This window comes from Thamnophis elegans, chromosome 1 (genome assembly GCF_009769535.1).
Source record: "Thamnophis elegans isolate rThaEle1 chromosome 1, rThaEle1.pri, whole genome shotgun sequence".
Taxonomy (NCBI): Eukaryota; Metazoa; Chordata; class Lepidosauria; order Squamata; family Colubridae; genus Thamnophis; species Thamnophis elegans.
Genome location: NC_045541.1, coordinates 5,570,632 through 5,594,383, shown reverse-complemented (window position 1 = coordinate 5,594,383; position 23,752 = coordinate 5,570,632). Strand labels below are relative to the sequence as shown.

The 23,752-nt window shown below is 37.0% G+C and overlaps 1 protein-coding gene across 1 annotated transcript in view; it reads left to right on the top strand.

Moving 5' to 3' along the window:
• The window catches only part of PARD3B (par-3 family cell polarity regulator beta), a 609,556-nt gene that overhangs the window by 314,171 nt on the left and 271,633 nt on the right, over nucleotides 1-23,752 (top strand). Inside the window, exon 18 of the mRNA XM_032230967.1 lies at nucleotides 2,246-2,504. Coding sequence (XP_032086858.1) covers nucleotides 2,246-2,504 — 259 coding nt within the window. The remainder of the gene's footprint in view (nucleotides 1-2,245; nucleotides 2,505-23,752) is intronic.

The following is a 23,752-nucleotide window of genomic DNA, read 5'->3' as shown; positions in this document are numbered from 1 at the left end:
TTGCAGCTCCGACCCTGTGGAACGATCTCCCCGTCGAGATACGCACCCTCACCACTGTCCAGGCCTTCCGCGCAGCCCTCAAGACCTGGCTCTCCCAACAGGCCTGGGGATAAGTCCTTAATTTGCCCCACCCGAGTGTTGAATGTAGAATGCATGTTGTGTTTTTACTACTTATTTTGTTTATATATTGTTTATTTTGTATTGTACCCCCTTCCTAATGGTTGTAAGCCGCCCTGAGTCCCCTCAGGGAAAAGGGCGGCCTATAAATCTTAATAAAAATTAAAAAAATTAAAAAAAAAATAAACCAGTGGTGGGTTTCAAAAAATTTTCGAACCTACTCTGTGGTTGTGGCCTCCTTTGTGGGAGTGGCTTGCTGGCCATGTGACCTGGTGGGAGTGGCTTGCCGGCCATGTGTTTTCTTTCTCTCTCTCTCTCTCTCTCTCTCTCTCTCTCTCTCTCTTTCCTTCCTTTTGTCTCTCTGTCCCTTTTTCCTTTTTTTCTTTCATCTCTCTCTCATTTTTTCTTTCTTTTTTTCTTTTTTCTTTTTTCTTTTTTTCTTTCTTCCTTTTTTCCTTTCTTTCTCTTTCTCTTTCTGTGTGTGTGTGTGTGTGTGTGTGTGTGTGTGTGTGTGTCAGTGGTGGGTTTCAAAAATTTTTGGAACCTCTTCTGTAGGTATGGCCTGCTTTCTGGTGGAACCTCGTCTAACCAGTTCGGTACATTTGACGAACCGGTGCGAACTGGTAGGAACCCACCTCTGTGTGGAACCATACATACTATACTGCAGATTATGTTGGGAACTTTATTAGGATTCTTGTAATGGCCTTAATCTCTGTGAACATGGCTGGAGACCATATATTGATCTGCTCAATTAGCAGCTATTAGTTTTCCATCTTGATATATGTGTCCATGGATATATGTATCTGTGTACAGTTCTTTGGACAGCTCTCTCATATTCCAGTATAATGACCAAAAGACCAGCCTTCTTTCCATGTTGATACATTATCTAACGTTGTGTGTGTGAGCTTACTAAGTACTATCTGAATCTAGATTTCAATAGTCTGTGTGTATTTCTGTTTGAATGTAAAAGGCTTGATAAACTTTGTATCAAGCAAGATATATATGACCAAATACAATAAGTGTTGATTAACATGAACAATGGTATACCGTTAGATTTAGCTATACGTACTTTAAGGTCCGTTTAATGCAAAGAATTAGATGGAAATCCATTGTAATGCAACCTTTGTAGGGGTGGGTTCTGGCCGGCTTTAGTTCACGCCTTTAAAAAAAACGCCCTCTACAGGAGGAGGCGAGAGAACCACGTGCCTCATCTACATAAGGAATCTTTTGGCTTTTAACCCTTGCTTAACTCTGCTCGAGTGATCATAAAGATAGACTAAATGAGGCACGTGGTTCTCCCGCCTCCTCCTGTAGAGGGCGCTTTTTTTAGAGGCTTTTTTAAACAGTTAAGCACTAAGCAGAGTCATCCACTGTGACTCTGGCAGCAACTAGCTCAGCCTTTTTCCTTTTAAATTTTCTTTTCTTTTCATGATGACAGTGGTGAGGCCCTGCCTCCCCTGCCTCCCCTGACTGCACGTCCCTGGTTCAGACACATGGCAGGCCTGGGTCACTGCCGGTTCCAGCGACCCAGGCCGCCCATACCACTACCGGTTCAGGCGAACCAGTAGGAACACACCTCTGAACCTTTGCAGTTATAACAGGATCATTGGAAATGTCTTTTGTTGGCAATTTATAAAAAAGTTTTTCGGATTATACACATTAATCGGAAAATATATACAGGTAACCCTCGACGTACAATGACAATTGAGTCCAAGATTTCTTGTTTGCCAAATGAGACACTTGTAAAGTGAATTTTGGCCCATTTTCTGACTTTTCCTGCCACAGTTGTTAAGTGGATCACTGCAGTTGTTAAATTAGTAACATGGTTGTTAAGTGAGTCTGGCTTCCGCATTGACTTCAGTCATCAGAAGGTTGCAAAAGATGATGACGAGATCTCACGGTAGGACACTGCAACTATTATAAATATTTGTCAGTTGCTAAATGCCTGAATTTTGAGCACGTAACCCTAGGGAAGCTGCAATGGGTGAAAAGCAGTCATAAGTCCCTTTTTCAAGTGCTGTCGTAACATTCAGCTGTCACTAAATGAACTGTTATAAGCCGAGGACTTGCCTTTATGTAGTCAAAAGATGATTGTCTGTACCTGCTGATTAATTTTCTCCCTCCGCAGATGGTCTATCGGATAAGAGTTCCCTTTCTGGCCCAGAAGGCCAGAACTTTGCAAAAGCCTTTCACATGAACTCTGAATTGGAAGATGTGGAAGGAAAGACAAAGAAACACAAGAAGGCCAAAGAAAAATTGAAAACGAAGGAAAAAAATAAGAAGCCTAATCTCAAGAACAAATCAAAAATCAACGAAAAGGACAAAAAAGAGGAGAATGACAATCCTGAAAGAAAAACAAAAAAGAAAAGTTTGGGCGCTATGTTAAGGTAAAAATTCTTTTTTTATATATATTGCTTCCTGATCTTATATTAATTTGAGCTTGATTTATTCGGCCTGAGGCCCCTTAGTGAGGTTGAGTAGAAGTCGATCTCTGTATCCGTTGAACGACATTTACTATAAATGAACACTATATATGCTAATTTTACTAATACATCAGTTAAACTGCATATTGGAAAAAGGAGAATATATTTTTCAACATGTACTTGTTAATTATTTTGTCGACACTTATGACCTATTTTTCCTCAAAAAAAAAAAAAAGGGTAGAGAGATGTTATAACAAATAAACTATTGATTTTGGCGCAAGCCCAGTGAAGGCGGTAAGACTAAATTGAGTCAGGTTTGAATGAAATCTTAGTGATTTGGGTTGGTTTGCTTTTAGGATGAGCAGTTCTAATTCAGATTTGTTATCTTTAAAGTGTTTAAGTATCATAGCATTATAAACCACATGAACTAAATGTTGTTGGATGAACAGTAGATATGTCTGCCAACTCCGAAGCTTGCCTAACTGAGGCCATCTTGGAGGCTTCAGTGTTGCCCAGTGGTGGGTTTCAAAAATTGTTCGAACCTACTCTGTGGGTGTGGCCTCCTTTGTGGGAGTGGCTTGCTGCCCATGTGACCAGATGGGAGTGGCTTGCCGCACATGTGACCGGATATGAAGATGCCGACGACACTTGTCAGAACCACCTTAAATTACCTCACACACAGCACTGGCATGCATAAGAATAGGATGTCAACTTGTTTTTTAAAAGGCATCTTTGGTTTGTGTTAAAACAACTTCAACACACGCAATGTTCTGATTGCACCACAAACGCAGTAGTCATCCTTACCTTTCACAAAGGCACTGAGTTTTATAAATATGAGCATGATAGTGTAGAATAATCCTATCCAAGGACCAGTGGTGGGTTTCAAAAACTTTTGGAACCTCTTCTGTAGGTGTGGCCTGCTTTCCGGGTCCACTGGTGGAACCTCTTCTAACCGGTTCGGTAGATTTGACGAACCGGTTCTACCGAATAGGTGCGAACTCATAGGAACCCACCTCTGAAACCACATGAACTAAATATTGTTGGATGAAGAGTAGATATGTCTGCCAACTCCGAAGCTGAGGCCATCTTGGAGGCTTCAGTGTTGCCACAATGGTGATCAGGGACAGGGATGGGTGGGAACAGAGAATGTCTTTGCAAACAGAGGAGAAATGTTCCCAACCTCTGAAAAAACCTCTCAAAAGTGCAGTTGATGTCTGTTCTGTTCTCCAGATGACTATACAAAAACATTAGATATGTTGTTATTGTTTTTTTTAGATCTTAAAGATACCATTTTGTGTTCATGTACTTCTTATTTCATTTCATTCTTCAAATTAAAGAGAAGTACTGAACAAATTTGTCTTCCATATCTTGCAAGAACAACAACCTCTTTCATCAGACTCTCAGGCAATTAAATTTGATTTGACGTAAGAAGGCACTTTACTGTTAATAAAGTTTTGTGTCATTTGCCTCTGTGGGTTATTGAGAATGCTAAAAGATAACTATTTAGTTGATAAATATTTAGAGTTATCAAGCTGTATTAAGGGTTTCAGATTAAAGCAGTGGTGGCTATGTACCTCAGGCCTCAGATGCTAGTTTAGTTAGTTTATTTAAGTTTTTAGTTTATTTAATTTGTATGCCGCCCTATTCCCAAGAGACTCAGGGCGGCTAACAATCTGAGGGGGAGGGGGGTACAAAATGAAAATAAAAAGACAAACAATTTAAAAATACAGCAACATTCGTACCTTGGATGGGGCTGGAAGATTCAACAGCCCCAGGCCTGCCGGAACAGCCAGGTCTTAGTAGCTTTGCGGAAAGCCGGAAGGGTGGTAAGGGTCCGGATCTCAACGGGGAGATCGTTCCAGAGGGTCAGAGCAGCCACAGAGAAGGCCCTCCCCCGGGGAGTTGCCAGCCGACATTGGCCGGCAGATGGGATTCGGAGGAGGCGTAGTCTGTGGGATCTGATCGGTCTTTGGGAGGTAAATAGCAGGAGGCGGTCTCTCAAGTACCCAGGTCCGATACCATGTAGGGCTTTAAAAGTAATGACTAGCACTTTGAAACGTGTCTGGAGACCAATGGGCAGCCAGTGCAGGTCGTGGAGGATAGGTGTAACATGGGTGTACCTAGGTGCACACACAATCGCTCGCGCGGCTGCATTCTGGACAAGCTGAAGTCTTCCAACACTCTTCAAGGGCAGCCCCATGTAGAGCGTATTACAGTAGTCCAGTCTTGAGGTCACAAGGGCGTGAGTGACTATCCGAAAGGCCTCCCGGTCCAGGTCGAGATCCGGTATGTACCTGCAGGCCTCAGATGCTACACAGGAGATTGTCTCTTCTATCACAATTATATCTTCAGGAAAAATATATGCATATCATGCTAAGGAACTATAGGAATTGCATGTTTATGTAGAACACCAGGTATTTTTATCTTTCAGAGTTTTTGATATCACCTACCAACGAACGTTTGGTTCCACTTCTCATTTTCTTCATTATTACTAAGTATTGCACATGTCTTACTTGTCCATAAAAATGGCTTATTCTTGAGTTAGCTGGATTTGATAATGTGATAGGTATTAATTTGTTCATCACAAACTTAGTTGATTTTGTTGTGTGCCAAGAAACTTTGCTATATCATGTTTTTCTTGGCCCCAAAGCCAAAACTTTAACATCATTCTCTTGAGTTAAAAGGTTAGTTAAATGGAAGTTGGACTTTTTAAGTCACCAGGAGTATTTGACATCTGTCATAGTACACTCTTTCTCTATGGCTTGATCCCAGAGCAGTTATTAAAGGCACAACGTATAATAAATGCAATTTGACTGTGACTCAGTTATTACCTTTTTCAGATAGTGGTTGTAAAAATTCTGGGTTTATCCTTCACTTTTTATGGGTATAAAGGTACGTTAACTGATGGACTGTAGCCATACCTATGAAATTTTAATAGCTAGCTCCCTATATGGGAACCAATAGACAAGGGTTCAGCTTTATAAAGTGTAGATCAACTGTATATTAGACATTTTTCATAGAAGGAGGAAAAAACCCATAATTGTGCATGTGAAATATAAAGTCCCTTACTCTATCTTTATTCAAGATATGAACATTTTAAAACTGTTAGTGTTGGAACAGATCCATGTTTTTTTCCACTAGTCCAGTTAGCTTAATTATGTAGGTAGAAGTTGTAATGGCTACATTGATTGTCAAATATTACCAGTATATAGTACCGGAGAAGTATTTTAATAAAAAAGTTGTTTTATTTAGATCCGCAGCAGAGGAAAATTAATGAAGTACCTGAGTGCTAACCATTATTTTCTTCCTGTAGAAATATTATATTTTCTTAGTAATAATTAATCTTAGACTATTTACTCTCATTTTCACAGTATGAACCATTTTGTTTCCTAATTTGCCTGTATTGCTTTGAGCTAAGCATCTCAGCTACTTTAATTTTTCATTTTAGCTTGAGTCAAGAAATATTTTCATTACTTAATGAAGACATTCTTTGCAACTGTATTTTTTTTTGGGGGGGGGGGACCAACCACATTGACTGCATAAGTATCTTGCTGAAGAGCAGTACCTCTCGGCCTTGTTTCTACAGCCCTTAGACAAGAGAAGCTGGGTCGTAATGTGCCACTCATACCCTCTAACTGTAACCAGGTATACCTAACCAGGCTGCCACAAGTAATATCTGGTTTAAAAGTGCAAATCATGTCTTCCAAAAGTATTTGCAGATCCTCTTATTTTTCCCTTACACACAAGTTCCAGTATCTCATATATTTCACAGTTCATATATCCTATGAAATTAGTATTGGGTACTATACCCACAGCCATCTACCACCAAGTTAGATTCTAGAAAAGGACCCCAGGGCCTGGTTATGTAATATATATATATATATATATGTATGTATGTATGTATGTATGTATGTATGTATGTATGTATGTATCAGGGGTGGGTTTCTCGCCCCGTTCCAACCAGTTCGGTTGGAACGGGGTCGGAGGCGTCCTCGTGCACACGCGCGGTGCACGCATGCGTACTAGCGTCTGTGCGATGCTCCAGCTGCTCCTGGAGGATCGCGCAGGCGCTGTACGCGTCCTGCGAATGCGTGGAAGTGCAGAACTCGTCAAAACCAGGTAAGGACCACGGGCGGGCGGGTGGGCCCTTCACCGTTCCCGGAAGTTACTTACTTCCGGGTTCGCCGACCAACCGGTTTGCAGGGACCGCCGCGAACCGGTTGAAACCCACCCCTGGTATGTATGTATGTATGTATGTATGTATGTATGTGTCTTTGGTTATTTAGGTTTTCTCCCACATAAAATTGGAGGTGTCTTGGCGACGTTTCGATGAAGTCTCATTGGCGACGTTTCGACGAAGTCTCATTCGTCATCTTCAGGCTTCGTGCTTCCAGGATATATATACATACATACATACATACATACATACATACATACATACATACATACATACATACATATATATATATCCTGAGATGACGAATGAGACTTCGTCGAAACGTTGCCAAGACACCTCCCATTTTACGTGGGAGAAAACCCGAATAACCAAAGACCTATAGGTCTGCCTTAGTCATTCTTTTTAGTACTATTTAATTTAGGAGAGAAATAATATAGAAATAAATGTCCATAGTGCTGCTGCAAAAAGAGAATTAAATTATCAATAAAATTCATTTAATTCAGTGGTTATAAGCTTCTATTCTCAAACAGACTGAGCTCTCGTTTTATAAGAGTCTTGTCTTTACTTGGGTCATGTCGCTAGAATTTTGGAAAGCCAGTTTTATGAGGAAGGACCTATCAGAATTTCAAGAATTCTAATGATATGGTCTAATTAGAGTTCCCGTTCAATTGAAATTATAGCATATGAATGAGAATTATTTGAGAGTTAAAGAACTCTCAAATTTCTTAGTGTCCAATCCTTTTTAAGTATACATTGAGACAAAAAACATCTGATGATGTTTTATCTTTTTGAAAACCTGAATCCATTGATTTTTCAAGATTATATATTACAGTTCTTTCTTATATAGCTCAGTTGTATAACTAGATTAATAAAAAATATCATTGCAGAATATATATATATGAATGTTAAAATGAAACTCAGTGGTACAATTGAATATTGGGTAGATTAAATCTCCCTTCACCATAATTCAGATTTCCCAGAGACATTTGAGTGTGCTCTGGATATTTTTCTAAGTAGTTTGCCTAACAGGTAAAGTATCTGATAGAAATAAATACTGGAATTCCTCTTAATTCAAAATACTTGGAAATATTTTGAGACAAGTAAACCAAAGCCTATACATGCATTTTGTACAACTGTAAATCGTAATTTCCTATTGTATTGTATTGTATTGTATTGTATTGTATTGTATTGTATTGTATTGTATTGTATTGTATTGTATTGTATAGTATAGTATAGTATAGTATAGTATAGTATAGTATAGTATAGTATAGTATAGTAGTCTAAAATAGACTTGCCATAGATCCTCAAATTCAGCTTTCTTCAATTGTTAGTGCAAGCTGTATAAAACTTAAATAATATTTGGCAACAAGACTACACAATTACAGGTGTTCTTAAATTTATAACCACAATTGGGATCGGAATGTTTATTAATAAGAAGAAATGGCAGAACCTGGGGGTGAAGTTAAAAGAGGGATCAGCCTAGAATCCCTATGTAGCCACAAGCTAAGTCAATCCCCCCCCTTTTAAATTTAGTCAGTCCTTATCTTACTGCAAGCAGGTGCTAACAGTTAAGATGCTCCCAGTGAGTTAAGAACATTCATGTGCATTGGCTGTTTAGCAATAAATCAGTTATTTGGACCTTCATATGTAGACCTGGTCTTTCGCAGCAGACTGTAATGCTATAATTAAGTGAGTCACCTCTGATTTTATTATCTTTTTTTATCATGGTTGTTAAGCAAATCACACAGTCATTAGGCAAATTCAGCTTTCTTCATTGACCTTGCTTGTAGTAAGCTCCCTGAGGTTCACAACCATACCCCTGGGAAACTGCCACCATCATAAATATGTGCCAGATTCCAAGTGCCCAAATTTTGTTTATATGGCCATGGGGATACTATGACAGTCATTAGGGTGAGAATCAGCCATAAGTCACTTTGAAAGTTACTGCGTTAAATGACTGATTGTAAGTCAAGGACTTCCATATTTAAAATATCGCCATATATATTGATATTGATGTTTCAACCAGTGAGCCTTAAATTGTTCAACTTTCTCTTCTGATTTAGCAATAGCAATAGCAGTTAGACTTATATACCGGTTCATAGGGCTTTCAGCCCTCTCTAAGCGGTTTACAGAGTCAGCATATTGCCCCCAACAATCTAGGTCCTCATTTTACCCACCTCGGAAGGATGGAAGACTGAGTCAACCCTGAGCCGGTGAGATTTGAACAGCCGAACTGCAGAACTGCAGTCAGCTGAAGTAGCCTGCAGTGCTGCATTTAACCACTGCGCCATCACGGCTCTCTCTGATTTCCAATAGATCTGATTAATGCATTTCAAGGAATATATATTTTTTTCCTGAATGTAATGGCCCCAATTTAACCACAGCTACTTTAAATATTTGATATAATTCATTTGTGGGTTTTCCGTCCTAAGAAAATTTGAGTATGTCTTTTTTTTTTCCCAGGTGTATGAAATCAAAAACTTAAAAAAAATCTTTTTGCTTAGGCAATGGTAATAGTGGAAACCTATCCCAGAGGATCAATATATTGGTAGAGTCCCTACTTCCTTTTGAAAAAGAATACATTTCTTCATGACATCTTCCACAAAAGGAGGCCTCTATGAGAGAAATATTTAAATACCAGCTGGTTTACAGTTTTTTTAAATTCCAGAATGAGAGCCAGTAGAGTGTGTTTTGACATTGCCTATTTGAGGGGTCTAAAGGAGAAGAATTTTTGAAAGTAATCTTATCTAAAACCATTTTGATATGTATTTGCATTTAATAGAAACATGTGCATGTAGGCCATTTCTCATCCTGTCTAGTAAAATCCATGAGAAACTTTATGATACCTATTTCCTCTGGAAATCTGGTTTGTTACTCTTAAAGATAATGTGGAAACAGCATTAGGTTTATTTAACTAAGGCAAGATTGATACTTAATGAAAGGGTGGGCTATTAAGAAAACGACTGGGCTCATGTAGAATTGCAAAGCAACCACTGATCAGAAATGAAGTTGCTCTGGGTTCCACCACAAAACCGCGAAGCCCTTTTCCACGCCGACATAAGTGCGGAGGGCAAATCCGTGCCGTCCGAAGCACTAAGGAAAAACGCGACCCTACCGCGATGACATAACTGCGGAGGGCAAATCTGCGCCTTCCGAAGCACACAGCACCCTAAACCTAACCCTAACCCTAAACCTAAACCTAACCCTAAAGCAAACCCCTAAACCTAATCCTAACCCTTACCTTAATTTAAATCGGCTTTCTGCCGCCACGCTGTTTTAAAGCGCCCTTCTGTCGCCGCGCTGTTGTCGTGGCGGTGATGACGCACGGTGATGATGTCGCGGCTTTAGCGACGCGGTTTTATCACCGCTATTTTGATGAGTGCGGTTTTGTCGTGCCATGGTTGCTCTGTATCCTTTCTATCCCAGTTGTCTGGAGGGTTCTCAGCTTGATTTTGTTTTGTTTTTTTTGGACAAAGTAGGTAAACAAAAGAGGAATTTTATTTTCTAAAAATTCCCAAACAGTCATTGTGAGTCAATACTAATTCAGATTAGAGTGTTTAGCCTGAAAAGTGTCGCTGAGAATCAATCCCAGGGGAAACAGACATATCTTTTTCAACTTCTTGGACTTTTTAAGGAAGACTGAAATTTTCAGAATCAAATATCCTTTTAACATTGCTTCAGTGTGAACAAATTCACTAGTACCCCAAAAAGTAAACAGTACTATAAGTTTATATCAGAGAACTCACATAGTTTTGTTCATGAGTGAACAATGACAATCATAATATGAAATATAGCATGCTAACTTCTCTTTTTTACAGTAACTTTATTTAAAATTAGTAGGAAAGATAAAACTAATACAAACTGAAAATGAAGCCAATAAAACTAAAAAGGAATAAAAAGAAAAATAGAAAGTGTAGAAAAGAAAAAAAGAAAAATAGAAAAGAAAAATAAGAATATAGTAAAATGTCTAAAGAAATGTCTTCTCCCTTCATCACAGTCATAAGCAATTTTAGTATTTATTACTGCTCTTAAAATACAACAAATGATCTCTTTTTCCCATATCTCATCTCTTATGTACAAACAAATCCTTAAAGCCACATTATTCAGCCCTGATCAGAAAAATTCCATTCAAGAAACAACTAGAAATAACAACATATCTATTTTAACCTTTTATCAAATTAAAAAAAAAACAACTTTATATTACTTCCTTTTACTTTTTAACAATCTTGGCTTTAATTCTTTCCAATAATATCTGATTTCTTTTTTGTTTTTTTTCTGTTTATAAAATACTTCAAAGCTTTAACCAGCCTCTTTTGTAAAACCAATTTAGGAAATTTAACCAGTCATTTGTATATTTCTTTTAATCAGCTGGTATCCTCTCCTCCCCTCAAAAAAAATATATCTTTCTTACTAGCCTGTCATTTTTAAATCTAGTTTGACAACAATCTTAGTCTTGTCAATAAAACTCATTCCTGTTCCATAACACCTTTTAAACCAAGTGTATCTTTAGAGGAAGACATTCTTAAAATTAACTTCTGGGTCAATTGTTTAAAAATATCCTCCATGTCCAGTGTTAAAATGTTTTGCTCCATTCTGTATTAATAAGTTGCCAGTAAATTTAAGAGTTCTTCTTCTTTAATTGTAATCTTTAATTCCTTCCATCTCATCCTATAATTTTTTAAACAAAATTTAAAATAAAAGCATTTCCCACTGGAAGGAGGGAAAATGAGAGGAGAGGTAAATAAAGATAGATTTTTCTTTTAGTTACTGCTTAATGATATAGCTGTCTAATTATATTAAAAAAAAACTAAGAAAACTAAATGATCCCATGCATGAAATAAATATCAATTTTACTGAATTTAGCTCTGTGAATGCTTTTGATTGTTTCTGGATATATATATATATATATATATATATATATATATATATATATATATATATATATATATATATATATATATATATATATATATGTATATATATATATGTATATATATATATGTATATATATACATACATACATACATACATACATACATACATACATATATATATATATAAAAATAGGCAAATATACATACATACATACATACATACATACATACATACATACATATATATATTTGCCTATTTTTTTTCAATATATGAAAAATTGATGCTATTTTGAATTGTTTGAATGCTTAAGGGAATATGAAGTAGATATTCCATTTTGTATAGGAAAACCAGATATTTGAGCAAATTTAAGCACTGCAGTAACTATAAATCTTCAACAGTGCCAATACTACTATAAATCACACGAAAAAGATTGAATGATCAGAGATGGTTTAGAATTGAAATTGTAGATTCAGGATTGAAATTTTACTCTTAAATTATGAGATAAACCCTTCAAAGCATTTAGCCACTGTTCAGTGCAGTGTTGGCATTAATATAACGTTCTTCTATTAATATTGGATTTGTTTTCATTTGCTTTCATTCATTGTATTCATTTCAAATGAAATTTACAGTAATGAAGTTGTAATCCTGGACAATGCCAGAGTGAAGGAGCGGAGAGAGAAAGAGAGAGAGAGGGAGAATAGTCTAAGTCTTATTTGGAATCTTGTCAATTTTGCTGCAAGGCTTATGTAAGCTGTTCAATTTCTTGACTTATAAGAGAAGTATATTTTACCTGCTGGATGTGAAAACCGATTTGACATGCAGCTGACCAGTTTTGAGCGAATAACTTCCTTTAGTCCTTACTTGCTATAATAGCATGGGATTTGTTCTCTTACAGATCCTGATTAGAAATTGCTATTGCAAATATGTCTTGTAGAGATACTCCTTATTTTATAGAGATTTGTACAGAACTGTTGGCGGAATTGCAATGCTAGGCATTTTGTGATGTCCACTCAATTGAGAATCACATCAGATTTTATATATGTGTAAAATAAGCTTTGAAAAAGTTGCAGTGGGAAAAAAAAAGTGCTTATACTAGACTTGTAATTATGGATTTTTCCTGGGGGGAAAAGTGTTTTATGTTTATCAGTATAATTCTTAGTTTATGACTAGACTTTGAAATTAAGTCAGAAATAACGATAATAAATCTCATACATAGAGCCAGGTTATTTTGTGGCCCCATATTCCACTGTGTTTGAGATACCAATACTGCATATTAATACATGAGGCATTGTATGTGATTTCTGGATTGTGGCTGCCCGTATCTATAGGAAACTCCTCATTGGAATCAATGTGAGCGAGCAAATAATACAACAGCTTTCAATCAGATGTTCTCCTTCCTTTTCATTCTCTCTCATGCTGTGTGCACACATTCATTGTAACCATAAGTAAAGATTTCTCTTGCAACGGATCTAGTGTGAAAGAATTAAGCCATGGTAAGTTATAACAATTTTAAAAATACCAACCAGGATGCTGAACAAGGTTTTAAACTGTTCTTTCAGCATCTAGTCAGCGGTGTTAGCAAATAGAGACATGTCCCTTCAAATATTTCTCTTATTCCAAAGAAGAATAATTTTATTTAAGCTGGACTGACGAGAAAGGCAATTTTAGGTGAAGGAAAAAAAAGTATACCACTAACCAGCAGATGGAATAACATGAAAAATTATTTAGCTGGAATGGGGAACTTGGTGCCCATGCATTTAATGTGCCCAGAGACACCATAATTTTTGAGTGAAGAAAAACAAACATTAGCCTATGGCATTATTTTTTTATTTCTAAGAATGTCTCCGAGGTCCATTTAAGTCCCCTAAACATTTTAAATAAACATACACGGTCGCTCCAAACCGGTGTTCTATGTGAAAGTATGCCAAGCCATCCAGAAAAAGAAAAGAAAAAACTAGATAGTAAGAATCATTTTCAAATAGGGAACTAGAAAAGGTGTTGGGAAATAATAGTATCATTTTTTTGTTCTGATAATTGAATGCCTTATGACTGCTCACACCTGCTATTGTGAATATGGAAACTTCTTCCTTACGACCTGTTCGGATTCCCAAATAACCTCTTTCCACAGCTTAGGCTATGCGGAATTTCTAGCGTTTGCCGCACTTTTCTCTCTAATTTTGAAGGTGTGGCATCAAGTATGTTTTATCACCCAATCTTGGAACAGCACTCCCAAGACATTTACATAGTTTTTGCAAGATATTAGAGACCTCACTGATTCCCCAGGCCTTTGGGTTAGGTGACTAGATGAACTGTATTGCTACTGATATGTTTTTGGGAGTATTTGTATTTATTTGTATTTGTATTTTATTAATATTTATAGGCCGCCCTTTTCCCCGCGGGGACTCAGGGCGGCTTACATAAAATAGGGAGGGGGGTATAAACAATAAACATAAAACAATACATAAGAGTAAAATAGGACACAACATTCATTCTTCATTCGGGTGGGGACAGATTGTGATCTTATCCCCAGGCCTGACGGGATAGCCAGGTCTTGAGGGCTATGCGGAAGATCTGGACGGTGAGTGAGTGAGGTCATTGCTTACCCTTGGATGCCAGGGATTATATTTGTAAATTCTTCTGTATTTTAATCCTGGTAAACTGCCTAGAGTCACGATGACTGACTGATTGACTAAAGGAAGGAAGGAAGGAAGGAAGGAAGGAAGGAAGGAAGGAAGGAAGGAAGGAAGTCAGAATCAGTGGTGGGTTTCAAAAATTGTTGGCACCTACTCTGTGGGTGTGGCCTCCTTTGTGGGAGTGGCTTGCCACCCATGTGACCGGATGGGAGTGGCTTGCTGCCCATGTGACCAGATGGGAGTGGCTTGCTGCCCATGTGACCGGATATGAAATTATGGATTAGTACTTAGGTCGGTCCAAGTAGCTGTTCAGAAGTTAGTGGTTAGAAGCAATCATAAAGCAAGATATGGAACTAAAACCAGAAATATTTTGTTGGCTATTTGAAAGGGAGTATAATATATATTTAATTTTACACATGTTAGCAGCTGCTGGAATTGTGTTTGCACAACAGTGGAAAAACAGATATGTGAATGAATAAATATTACAATGTGCAGGAATAAATAAACTGACAATTAAAATCAAGAAGGCTTTGAATACTTTTTCACGTGGGATTGGTTTTAGCAATTGCCAACTAACGGAAACAGAAATTAGAAATCCAAAAGTATGAAAGAAAACACCAATTATGTAAGGAAAGGTCCCTAATATTACTAGATCATTATTAATGCGTAGATAACTGTGGGACATGACATACCCACCAGTGGTGGGTTTCAAAAAAGTTTGGAAGCTCTTCTGTAGGTGTGGCCTGCTTTCCGAGTCCACTGGTGGAACCTCTTCTAACCGGTTCAGTAGATTTGACGAACCGGTTCTACCTCTGGTCAGAATCCTTAAATTCAGTATTCTTTATCCAAAAGCAGTACATAACTAACATTGTCGTGTAGCAGTCAATATAAGCTTCATTTTTTTTAAATTTCTACATTACAATAAATCCAGTTTCTAAAACCAGTCAAATACTGTGTGGATGGACCTCTAGCTGTTAGCGCACATAACAGACACATAAACAGTGTAACAAATCATGTTAGGAAGGGGGGGAGAAGGAAACATAGAATCAATGCTGCCCTTTTCTTCCTGCCCCTGTCCAGGTAAGTGCATACTGTACAGAAACTGGGGAAGAAGTCATATGTCTTCCAATTTTCTGATGGTTGATTTCCTGTTCTCTTGCCAACTAAACTTTGAATTCTGTATTGCCTTTTTTGTTGTAGTTAAAAGTATGTTCCAGGAAAAAAAAAAATTGAAATGCATTTTAACTGCTATAAAATTAGATCTACAACAGACTAAAGTTTAGCTTAATGAAGCACTTACATCTGAAGCTTAATCACTGTTGGAAGCCTGCATACAGTGTTAAGCAAAGAAACTCAATAAATGCCTCTCTGTGCTATAAATATGTTATGGGCCTTGTTTTGTGAATCTTTATTAAAAGCAGTATATTTCACAAGAAATGAGAAAGGTTTGTTAAAGCCAAACAGAACATTTAGTTTCAGCTTCTGCCGAAACAGGATATTATCTTCAATATTTGAATTTATTTAAATATTTATTTATTTCATCGTATTTATGTGGCTGCCCGTCTCACAGACAAGAGACTCTGGGCAGCGTGCAACGAAGCTAAAAACAATATTTTTAATATCTTTTTAATAACATTAGCATCACATTAATCTTATTAAAAAGATTACAATTATAACAGGCACAAAACATATATATATATATATATATATACATACATACATACATACATACATACATACATACATACATACATATATATACACACACACAGTGTATTGGGCAAAAAACAGGTATTAATTACGCTGGAGCTATTTCAATATTTTGCCATGGCCCTGGAGTCCCCAGAATTGAATTGAATTGAATTTATTGCACTTATATGCCGCCCTTTTCCCCGGAGGGGACTCAGGGCGGCTCACAATCCAAGTCAGGGAAGGGGATACAGATAAGGGATAAAAAGACAAACAAAACAATACACAATTTAAAAGCACACAACAACCATACCATTCGAAGGGGGGGGCAAAAGCTCTTTAGCCCCAGGCCTGTTGGAACAGCCAGGTTTTAAGGGCTTTGCGGAAGGCCTGGAGGGTGGTGAGGGTTCGAATCTCCACGGGGAGTTCGTTCCAGAGCTGATGATACAACCAAATCTTGAGAAACTTCTGAAAGTTGGAGGGGGGAAAACGTTCCATGAAATAGAACCTGCAGCATGACTTCTCTGCTAGATCTTATATATATATATATATATATATATATATATATATATATATATATATATGTATGTATGTATGTATGTATGTATGTATGTATGTATGTATGTATGTATGTATGTATGTATATATAAAATGTTTTTCATTCTATACAATCACATATTTACTGTGCTTAATCAGGCCATATAACATTGAATAATAAACACGGCCCTCACTTATATAGAAAATGCCCCCTACAATACAAACCCAATATACTACCTTGGCCCACCATACACCCTCTTTCAACCCCCTCCAACTTTCATTCTTCCTTCTCACACACCCCTCTACTACCTACTTCCCCTCCCCTTCTTTCTAACCCTAACCCTGTCACTCCCTCTAATCCATTCCCTCCCTCCCTTCTCCTCCTCCTCTCTCTCACCCTCTCCACCCTCCTTCTTCTTTCACTCGACTCTTTCCTTCGGTATATTTCTATTACCTTCCAGTATATTCGGTTTGTTCTGTTTTTGCACTAACATTAAAAAGCCACAGTATACAAATGCAATCATGGAATTTAACACATCTTGTATTTCCCCCCTCCCCCCTCCCCCTAAATCCCCACCTCCCTTCCCTCCCCCCGACTTCCCAAAGACCATACGTGGTATAACTTTTGGACAATCACAGTCTAAAATATCTCTACATTGAGCTCAGCTTCTTACTGTTACCCAAATTTTAAACAATTTAAATTGTTACTGATACTAAGCATAAGCTATCTGGAGTTTCTTAGTCCCATATTTACTTTTTATGTAATCTATCCATTTTTTCCAGTCTCGTTTATATCTCTCGTTTGAATGTTCTTTGAGATATGCTGAAATTTTGGCCATTTCGGCTAAGTTCATAACTTTCAAAGTCCATTCTTGAATTGTAGGTAAATCTTTCTTCTTCCAATACTGCGCCACCAAGAGTCTTGCTGCCGTTATTAAGTACAGAACCAAATTAGTCTCTAGTGCTGTAAAGTCAATACATATACCCAGTAAAAACAACTGGGGGGTGAATTTTATCCTTCTTTTGAAGATGTTTTGCAGGATCCACCATATTTTTATCCAAAATGCCTTGACATTACGACATGTCCACCATATATGAAAATATGTAGCATCAAAAGAACCACATCTCCAACATTTAGGTTGAACATTTGGATACATAGAGGCAAGCTTTTTAGGATCTAGGTGCCATCTATAAAACATCTTATAAAAATTTTCTCTCAAGTTTTGTGCTTGTGTAAATTTCACATTTCTTACCCAGATTCTTTCCCATGTTTCAAACATTATTGGTTCCTCAATATTCTGAGCCCATTTTATCATACAATCCTTAATCAGTTCCGTTTCAGAATCCATCTGTATTAGTACATTATATATCCTCTTTATATGCATTGAGCTTTGATCTCTTATTTGTTTAAACAAATTATCCTCAACTTTTACAAAGCCAATTTTTTTATCTGTTTTCCACCTAGCCTGTAGTTGACCATACTGAAACCACGTTTGAACTACCTTCTCTTCTTTAAGTACCTCTAAAGATTTTAGTTGCAACACCCCTCTTTCTGAAATAAGAAGTTGTCTATAGGTGGTTCTATCGTGTTTTTGTTCTATGTTCATATTTTCAATTGCATGTCTAGGAATTGCCCACATGGGCAATTTATCATTTAATTTATGTTGATATTTTTTCCAAACCCGCAATAAAGCATTTCTTAAGATATGATTTTTAAATTTCTTATCCATTTTTTTGTTAAATAACAGGTAAGCATGCCAACCATATAACAAGTCATATCCCTCGATATTCAAAATTCTGTCATTAGTTAGATGAGTCCAGTCACTAATTGCAGATAATGCCACTGCATCGTAGTATAATTTTAAGTTAGGTAATTTCAATCCTCCTCTTTCACGTGCATCTTGCATTATTTTCATCTTTACCCTCGGCTTCTTTCCTGCCCACACAAATTTGTTGATACCCTTCTGCCATTCTGAAAGATTTGCATCTCTTTTAAGTATTGGTAACATTTGAAAAAGAAATAAAAATTTTGGTAAAATGTTCATTTTTACTGCCGCTATTCTACCCATCAAGGACAAATGCAGTTTCTCCCACCTTTTCAACTCCAACTGTATACTATGCCAAAGTGATTCATAATTATGCTTATATAATTTATAACTTCTCTGCTAGATCTTATAGAATGGGAAGATGTACTCTGGGGAGAAGCAGTCTCTCAAATAATTTTAAATAACTTTAAAGGCCAAAACAACCATCGTGATTTGTGCCCATAAACAGACCAGTAACCAATGCAGCTTGCAGAACAGATGTGTAACATGTGTTCTTCCAGAAGCACACATGACTGCCTGCACCTCTGTATGCTGCACCAGTTGAAGCTTCTGGAAATTCTTCAAGGACAGCCCAATGTAGATCATATTGCAATAGTCCAACCAAACTATGAATAGAGTCTCTCCATCTAAGACAGGCACAACTTATGCACAGTACAAAGTTTAGCAATGACCCTCCTAGCCATAACCACCACTTGCCTCCTTGAGTAGGAACTGTGAGTCTAGGCAAACCCCAAAATTCCACATGGTTCAGATGAAGCCTCTTATTCTCCATCCAGACCCATAAAGCCTCCAGGCTCCAGAATAAGACATCTGTAGCATCACTTAATTTGCCAGGGATAAAGATGATACCTCACCCCATGGTGAGGATGAGCTCATCCAGAGGCCTCATGTGGATGTTGAATAGTAGAGGAGGGAGCATCGATCCCAGTGGCACCCATACAGTAGATGCCAAGGGCAGGATCTCTCTTCCCCAACACCACCAAATGGAATCAATATCAATGAAAGGAAGCAAACCAGCTGCCTACTGTCAGCCTTTTGACCCATTCAGAAGGATGCTATGGTTGATGGCATCAAAAGCCACCAAGAGGACAAATGAAGTAAGAACCCTTTCCATCCATGCCAGAGATTATCCAAAAATATGACCAATGCCATTTCCATCCCATACCTGGGTCTGAATTCTGATTGAAAAAGGTCCAGATACTCTGCTTCATGCAGGGTCCTTTCAAGTAGTTGTGCAACCACTTTCTCAACCAAAACGAGGAGTTTAGATATTGGACAAAGATTGACCAATATGATGAGGTCCAGTGATGGTTTCTTGAGAGGAGGGAAAACCGTTACCTCTTAAGACAGTGGTTCCCAAACTTGGCAACTTTAAGACTTGTGGACTTCAACTCCCAGAATTCTCCAGCCAGCAGAGCTGGGAGTTGAAGTCCACAAGTCTTAAAGTTGCCAAGTTTGGGAACCACTGTCTTAAGAGATAACAAAACAATATTCTGTTTTTTATGACATATAAACCCATAGTTCTAATAGAATACTCTGAAGTGAAGGTTATTTTTCATGCATTATTCAATGTTATTTTAATAACCAAGCAGAAATTAATTTTTCAGAATTCTGTGTCAGAATATATATTTGTACATCAAAAATTAAACTGCATGCATTGTACTTAATAAATATATTTGAGGAATTGAAACATCCATTTTCCCTGTGTTGTAATGCCTCTCCACAAAGGTGAAAAAAAACATGATTTTCTTAACCTCTGCTAAAAACTGTAAATTAACCCGCTTGCTTTGTAAATGTATTTCTTATCCATATTCCCTTTATAAATATATATTTTAGATTCCTAAAAACTTCAATTGTAAATAAAAGAGAAAGTACAGAAAATAAAATCAAGATAAATGTATTCAGCATCTGCATATAGATAATTAAAGCCATGAGATTTAATTAAAAACAGAATAGCTGATGATTTCAAGAATAAAGGATGGTGCTTCAAGTAAATTATGTGTGGAATATTTATGGGGATTTTAAGGATATAAATAAGAACAAATGATCTACTGTAGTTTTATTGTGAATACACAGAAAATTTCAGATGGTTCAATAAGAACAGTCAGAAATTGTTTTCAGTGTACTGTGAATGATATTATGATCAACTAAACTGACTACAGTTTCAGAAGAATTAGTTGGAACCAACATAAGGAACAATCCATTTGCCCAACTAGCAAAAAATTCATTGCAAATAAGTTATTTTGTAAGTTGCACATATGATTGCATGACTGAACCAAACTATGTTCCAGATTATCTAGGTGAGCTTTTTCAGGAAGCCTATCTTCTAAAGCAGGAGTTTTAGAACTTTTTTCAAGCCATGGAATCTGTTTATTTAAAAAAAAAAAAAAACTCACAAATGCAGGCTTATTCCAAGTCTCTTTTATCTCAAATCCTCCTTTAGCTCAATGTAAATACGGTACACAACCTTGGAATATTGCATCCTGCAGATCATTGATATGCACATATTAAGCAAAATCAATAAATGGCTCAAATGTGAACCCTGTAGAGAACTCTTATATTACGTTAGTTCTATCTTTTAAAAAAAAATGTGGATACAAGTGGAATCTAGAGAAAAATATTTCAGTGCATAATATTTTTGTTCAGCATATCAGTCAATTATGTTCCATTTTCTATTTTTCTGCTTACAAATGACATCTATAGTAGACTAAATTACACTGCTTTGGGAAGGGAACTTTCCCTGCCCAGATTTTTTGTAACTTTTTGTGTATTCCTTCTGGGCAACCGTAATGAAGTATAGTCAGACTATAAACTGGTTTCTACTACCAGTAGGTGGAATCTAGATAAGAATTTGTTGGATCCAGTGACTGTTTTGAAAGCAAACCAGTTATCAACTAGGGATATATTAATAAAATCTGTCATTACACCAGCATTATTGCACTGCTAGCAAATCTGACAAAATAGTTAAGAATTTTATAAGAGTTTGTAATTGCAAATTAATACTTTTATATAATAAATAAAGGAGCATTTGAGAAAAGTAACGCAAACTTATTTAAAAAGACCTTCACATTTGAAATATCAGACTTCCAATGTGAGAAAAGACAGAGCCAGTTTAGCTAATACAGGTGCTGTATATATTTAAGCCTTAAAATGAACAGTTCAGAAACTCTGCGTGCGTTTTAAAATGTCATTTATAAAATTAGGACTATTAATACTAAGAACTTTATCTTGTGACAATGTTATTGGAACCTTGAGCAGAGCCAAGGGGAGTTTTAAATGAATTCTGGATATGATCCAGTAATAGTGTGCAAAATATACCATCAATGAGTTGCTCCTTCATAATCTTGAGGGACTGGGTATGAAGTTGATGCATAATCTTTTTTTTTTTTTTTTTTTTTTTTTTTTAGTATTTCATTGCTTTAGCTTCCTGTCTTCCCATTTGAAAATTAAAGTTGAGTTGAGGAATTCAAACAGAATTGTGTAGAGGTTCATAAATAATCCATTGCTTAGAGAGCCAGTTTGGTATAGTGATTAGGAAATCAGGATATGAGTTCTAATGTTGCCTTAAATACAAATCCAGTTGGGTCGCCTCGGACCAGTTACTCTCTCAGTCCCGCGAAGAAGACAATGGCAAACTATTTCCAAAAATCTATAGAGAATGGTGATCTAGGCAGTTAACACTGACTTGAAGGCACAATATAAATAAAACATTGCTTGGACAGACCAAAGAAAAGTTCCAGCCACAGGACACAACCTATCAATCAAGTCCTTGAGAATATTTTTGTTTGAGTGCAAATCCATCGTGCTTAACATAAATAGGTAATAACAATGTGCAGAGGAAGGTAATCAGCCTCATATGTTTTTTTTAAAAAAGATGTTTTTTCTTATTTATTTATTTATTTATTTATTAGACTTATATACCGCTTCATAGGGCTTTCAGCCCTCTCTAAGCGGTTTACAGATTTTTTTAGCAAATTGAGTCAGCAACTTGCCCCCACAGTCTGGGTCCTCATTTCACCCACCTCGGAAGGATGGAAGGCTGAATCGATCTTGAGCCGGTGAGATTTGAACCGCTGAACTGCAGATCACAGTCAGCTGAAGTGGCCTGCAGTGCTGCACCCTAACCACTGAGCCACCTCGGCTCATAGCTTAGCTAATTTAGCTACAGAATCCTACTAAAATGCTAGGTCAGTTGTTCACATTAGAAATAGTTTGTCTGATGGTTGATATTATTGATGTAATAAAAGAAAATGAATACCTCTAAAATTATTTTGATTTAATACAAAAATATGAAACTAATTGTTAATGTTATACATCAATGAATGACTGATCTGAGTTATGTAATGGTCCCAACCTGTTCTGTGAATATAATGTAATAAAGTAGAAAACAGAAAATTGATAATACTTATTCATAGATACTAAAACAATACATAATTGCTATTATTTTGCTAGTGAATCCATTTTGGATGAAAACAACATTCTTTCAGTAGAATTCGGTGCCATTCTAGAATACATGCTGGCACATATTTAGAACAGAAAATTTATTGTGACCCATAGAATTATATTGAAGTTGAACAAATTAGAAGAATGTTTATACTTATGGCCTCAAATATACAGTGGAGTTTAAAGTGTTCCATACCAGGACTTTTCTGTCATATAGACCCATTTTTGTAAGATAATGAAAACGAGGCTATTCCACACAGAGCTTTTGAAGGCTGATGTCGATTGGGTACCTTTGTTTTATATTTTATTTCTAATTATTTTATTATATTATTATTTTGCTTATTGTACACTGCCATGCATTTAAAAATTAAACAGTAGAAAAATGTGGTTAAATAAATAAATGTCAACGGTGTTCAATCTGAGTTTGTTTAAAAGTAAAGAACCAGAATAAAGTGGAACAGAGAACAGAGTCCTTGAAATTGTCCATCAACAACTTGCTTCCAGACATTGTCAATAGACAAATCAGTCATTTGATTAGTCTTGACTTCTGTAGGACTCTCTCTCAATCTCCTTTTCCTCTCTCAATAATATGTTGTTTCTTTCTTTTTGTCTGTTTTTGGAGTGATTCGTTTTTCAAACAGATAGGCCTCAATATTTATATCCAGAATCTGAGTCTCTGATTTGATATATAGTATAGATTTTACCCACAGTGACACAACTATGTGTTGTGTAGATTGTGTGTATGTGTGTGTGTGTGGTGGCCCAGCAGGAGCCGTTGGAGCTGCCACCAGACTCCCACAGCGATGGGCCCTCTGAGTCGGCTCTGGAGGATGTGGAGGACCCTGGATAGGGTTCCGACTCCGAGCAGGGCGCAGAGAGGCTGGTTGGCCACCAGGAAGCACCCGAGCCTTGGACCAGTGGGGAGGAGACAAGGGAGAGTGAGCAGGTAGCCAGTAGTGAGTTGTTCCTGGATGCACGCCATCGAAGAGCTACTAGGTGTCAGGAACAATTACGCAATTACAGGAGGTGATT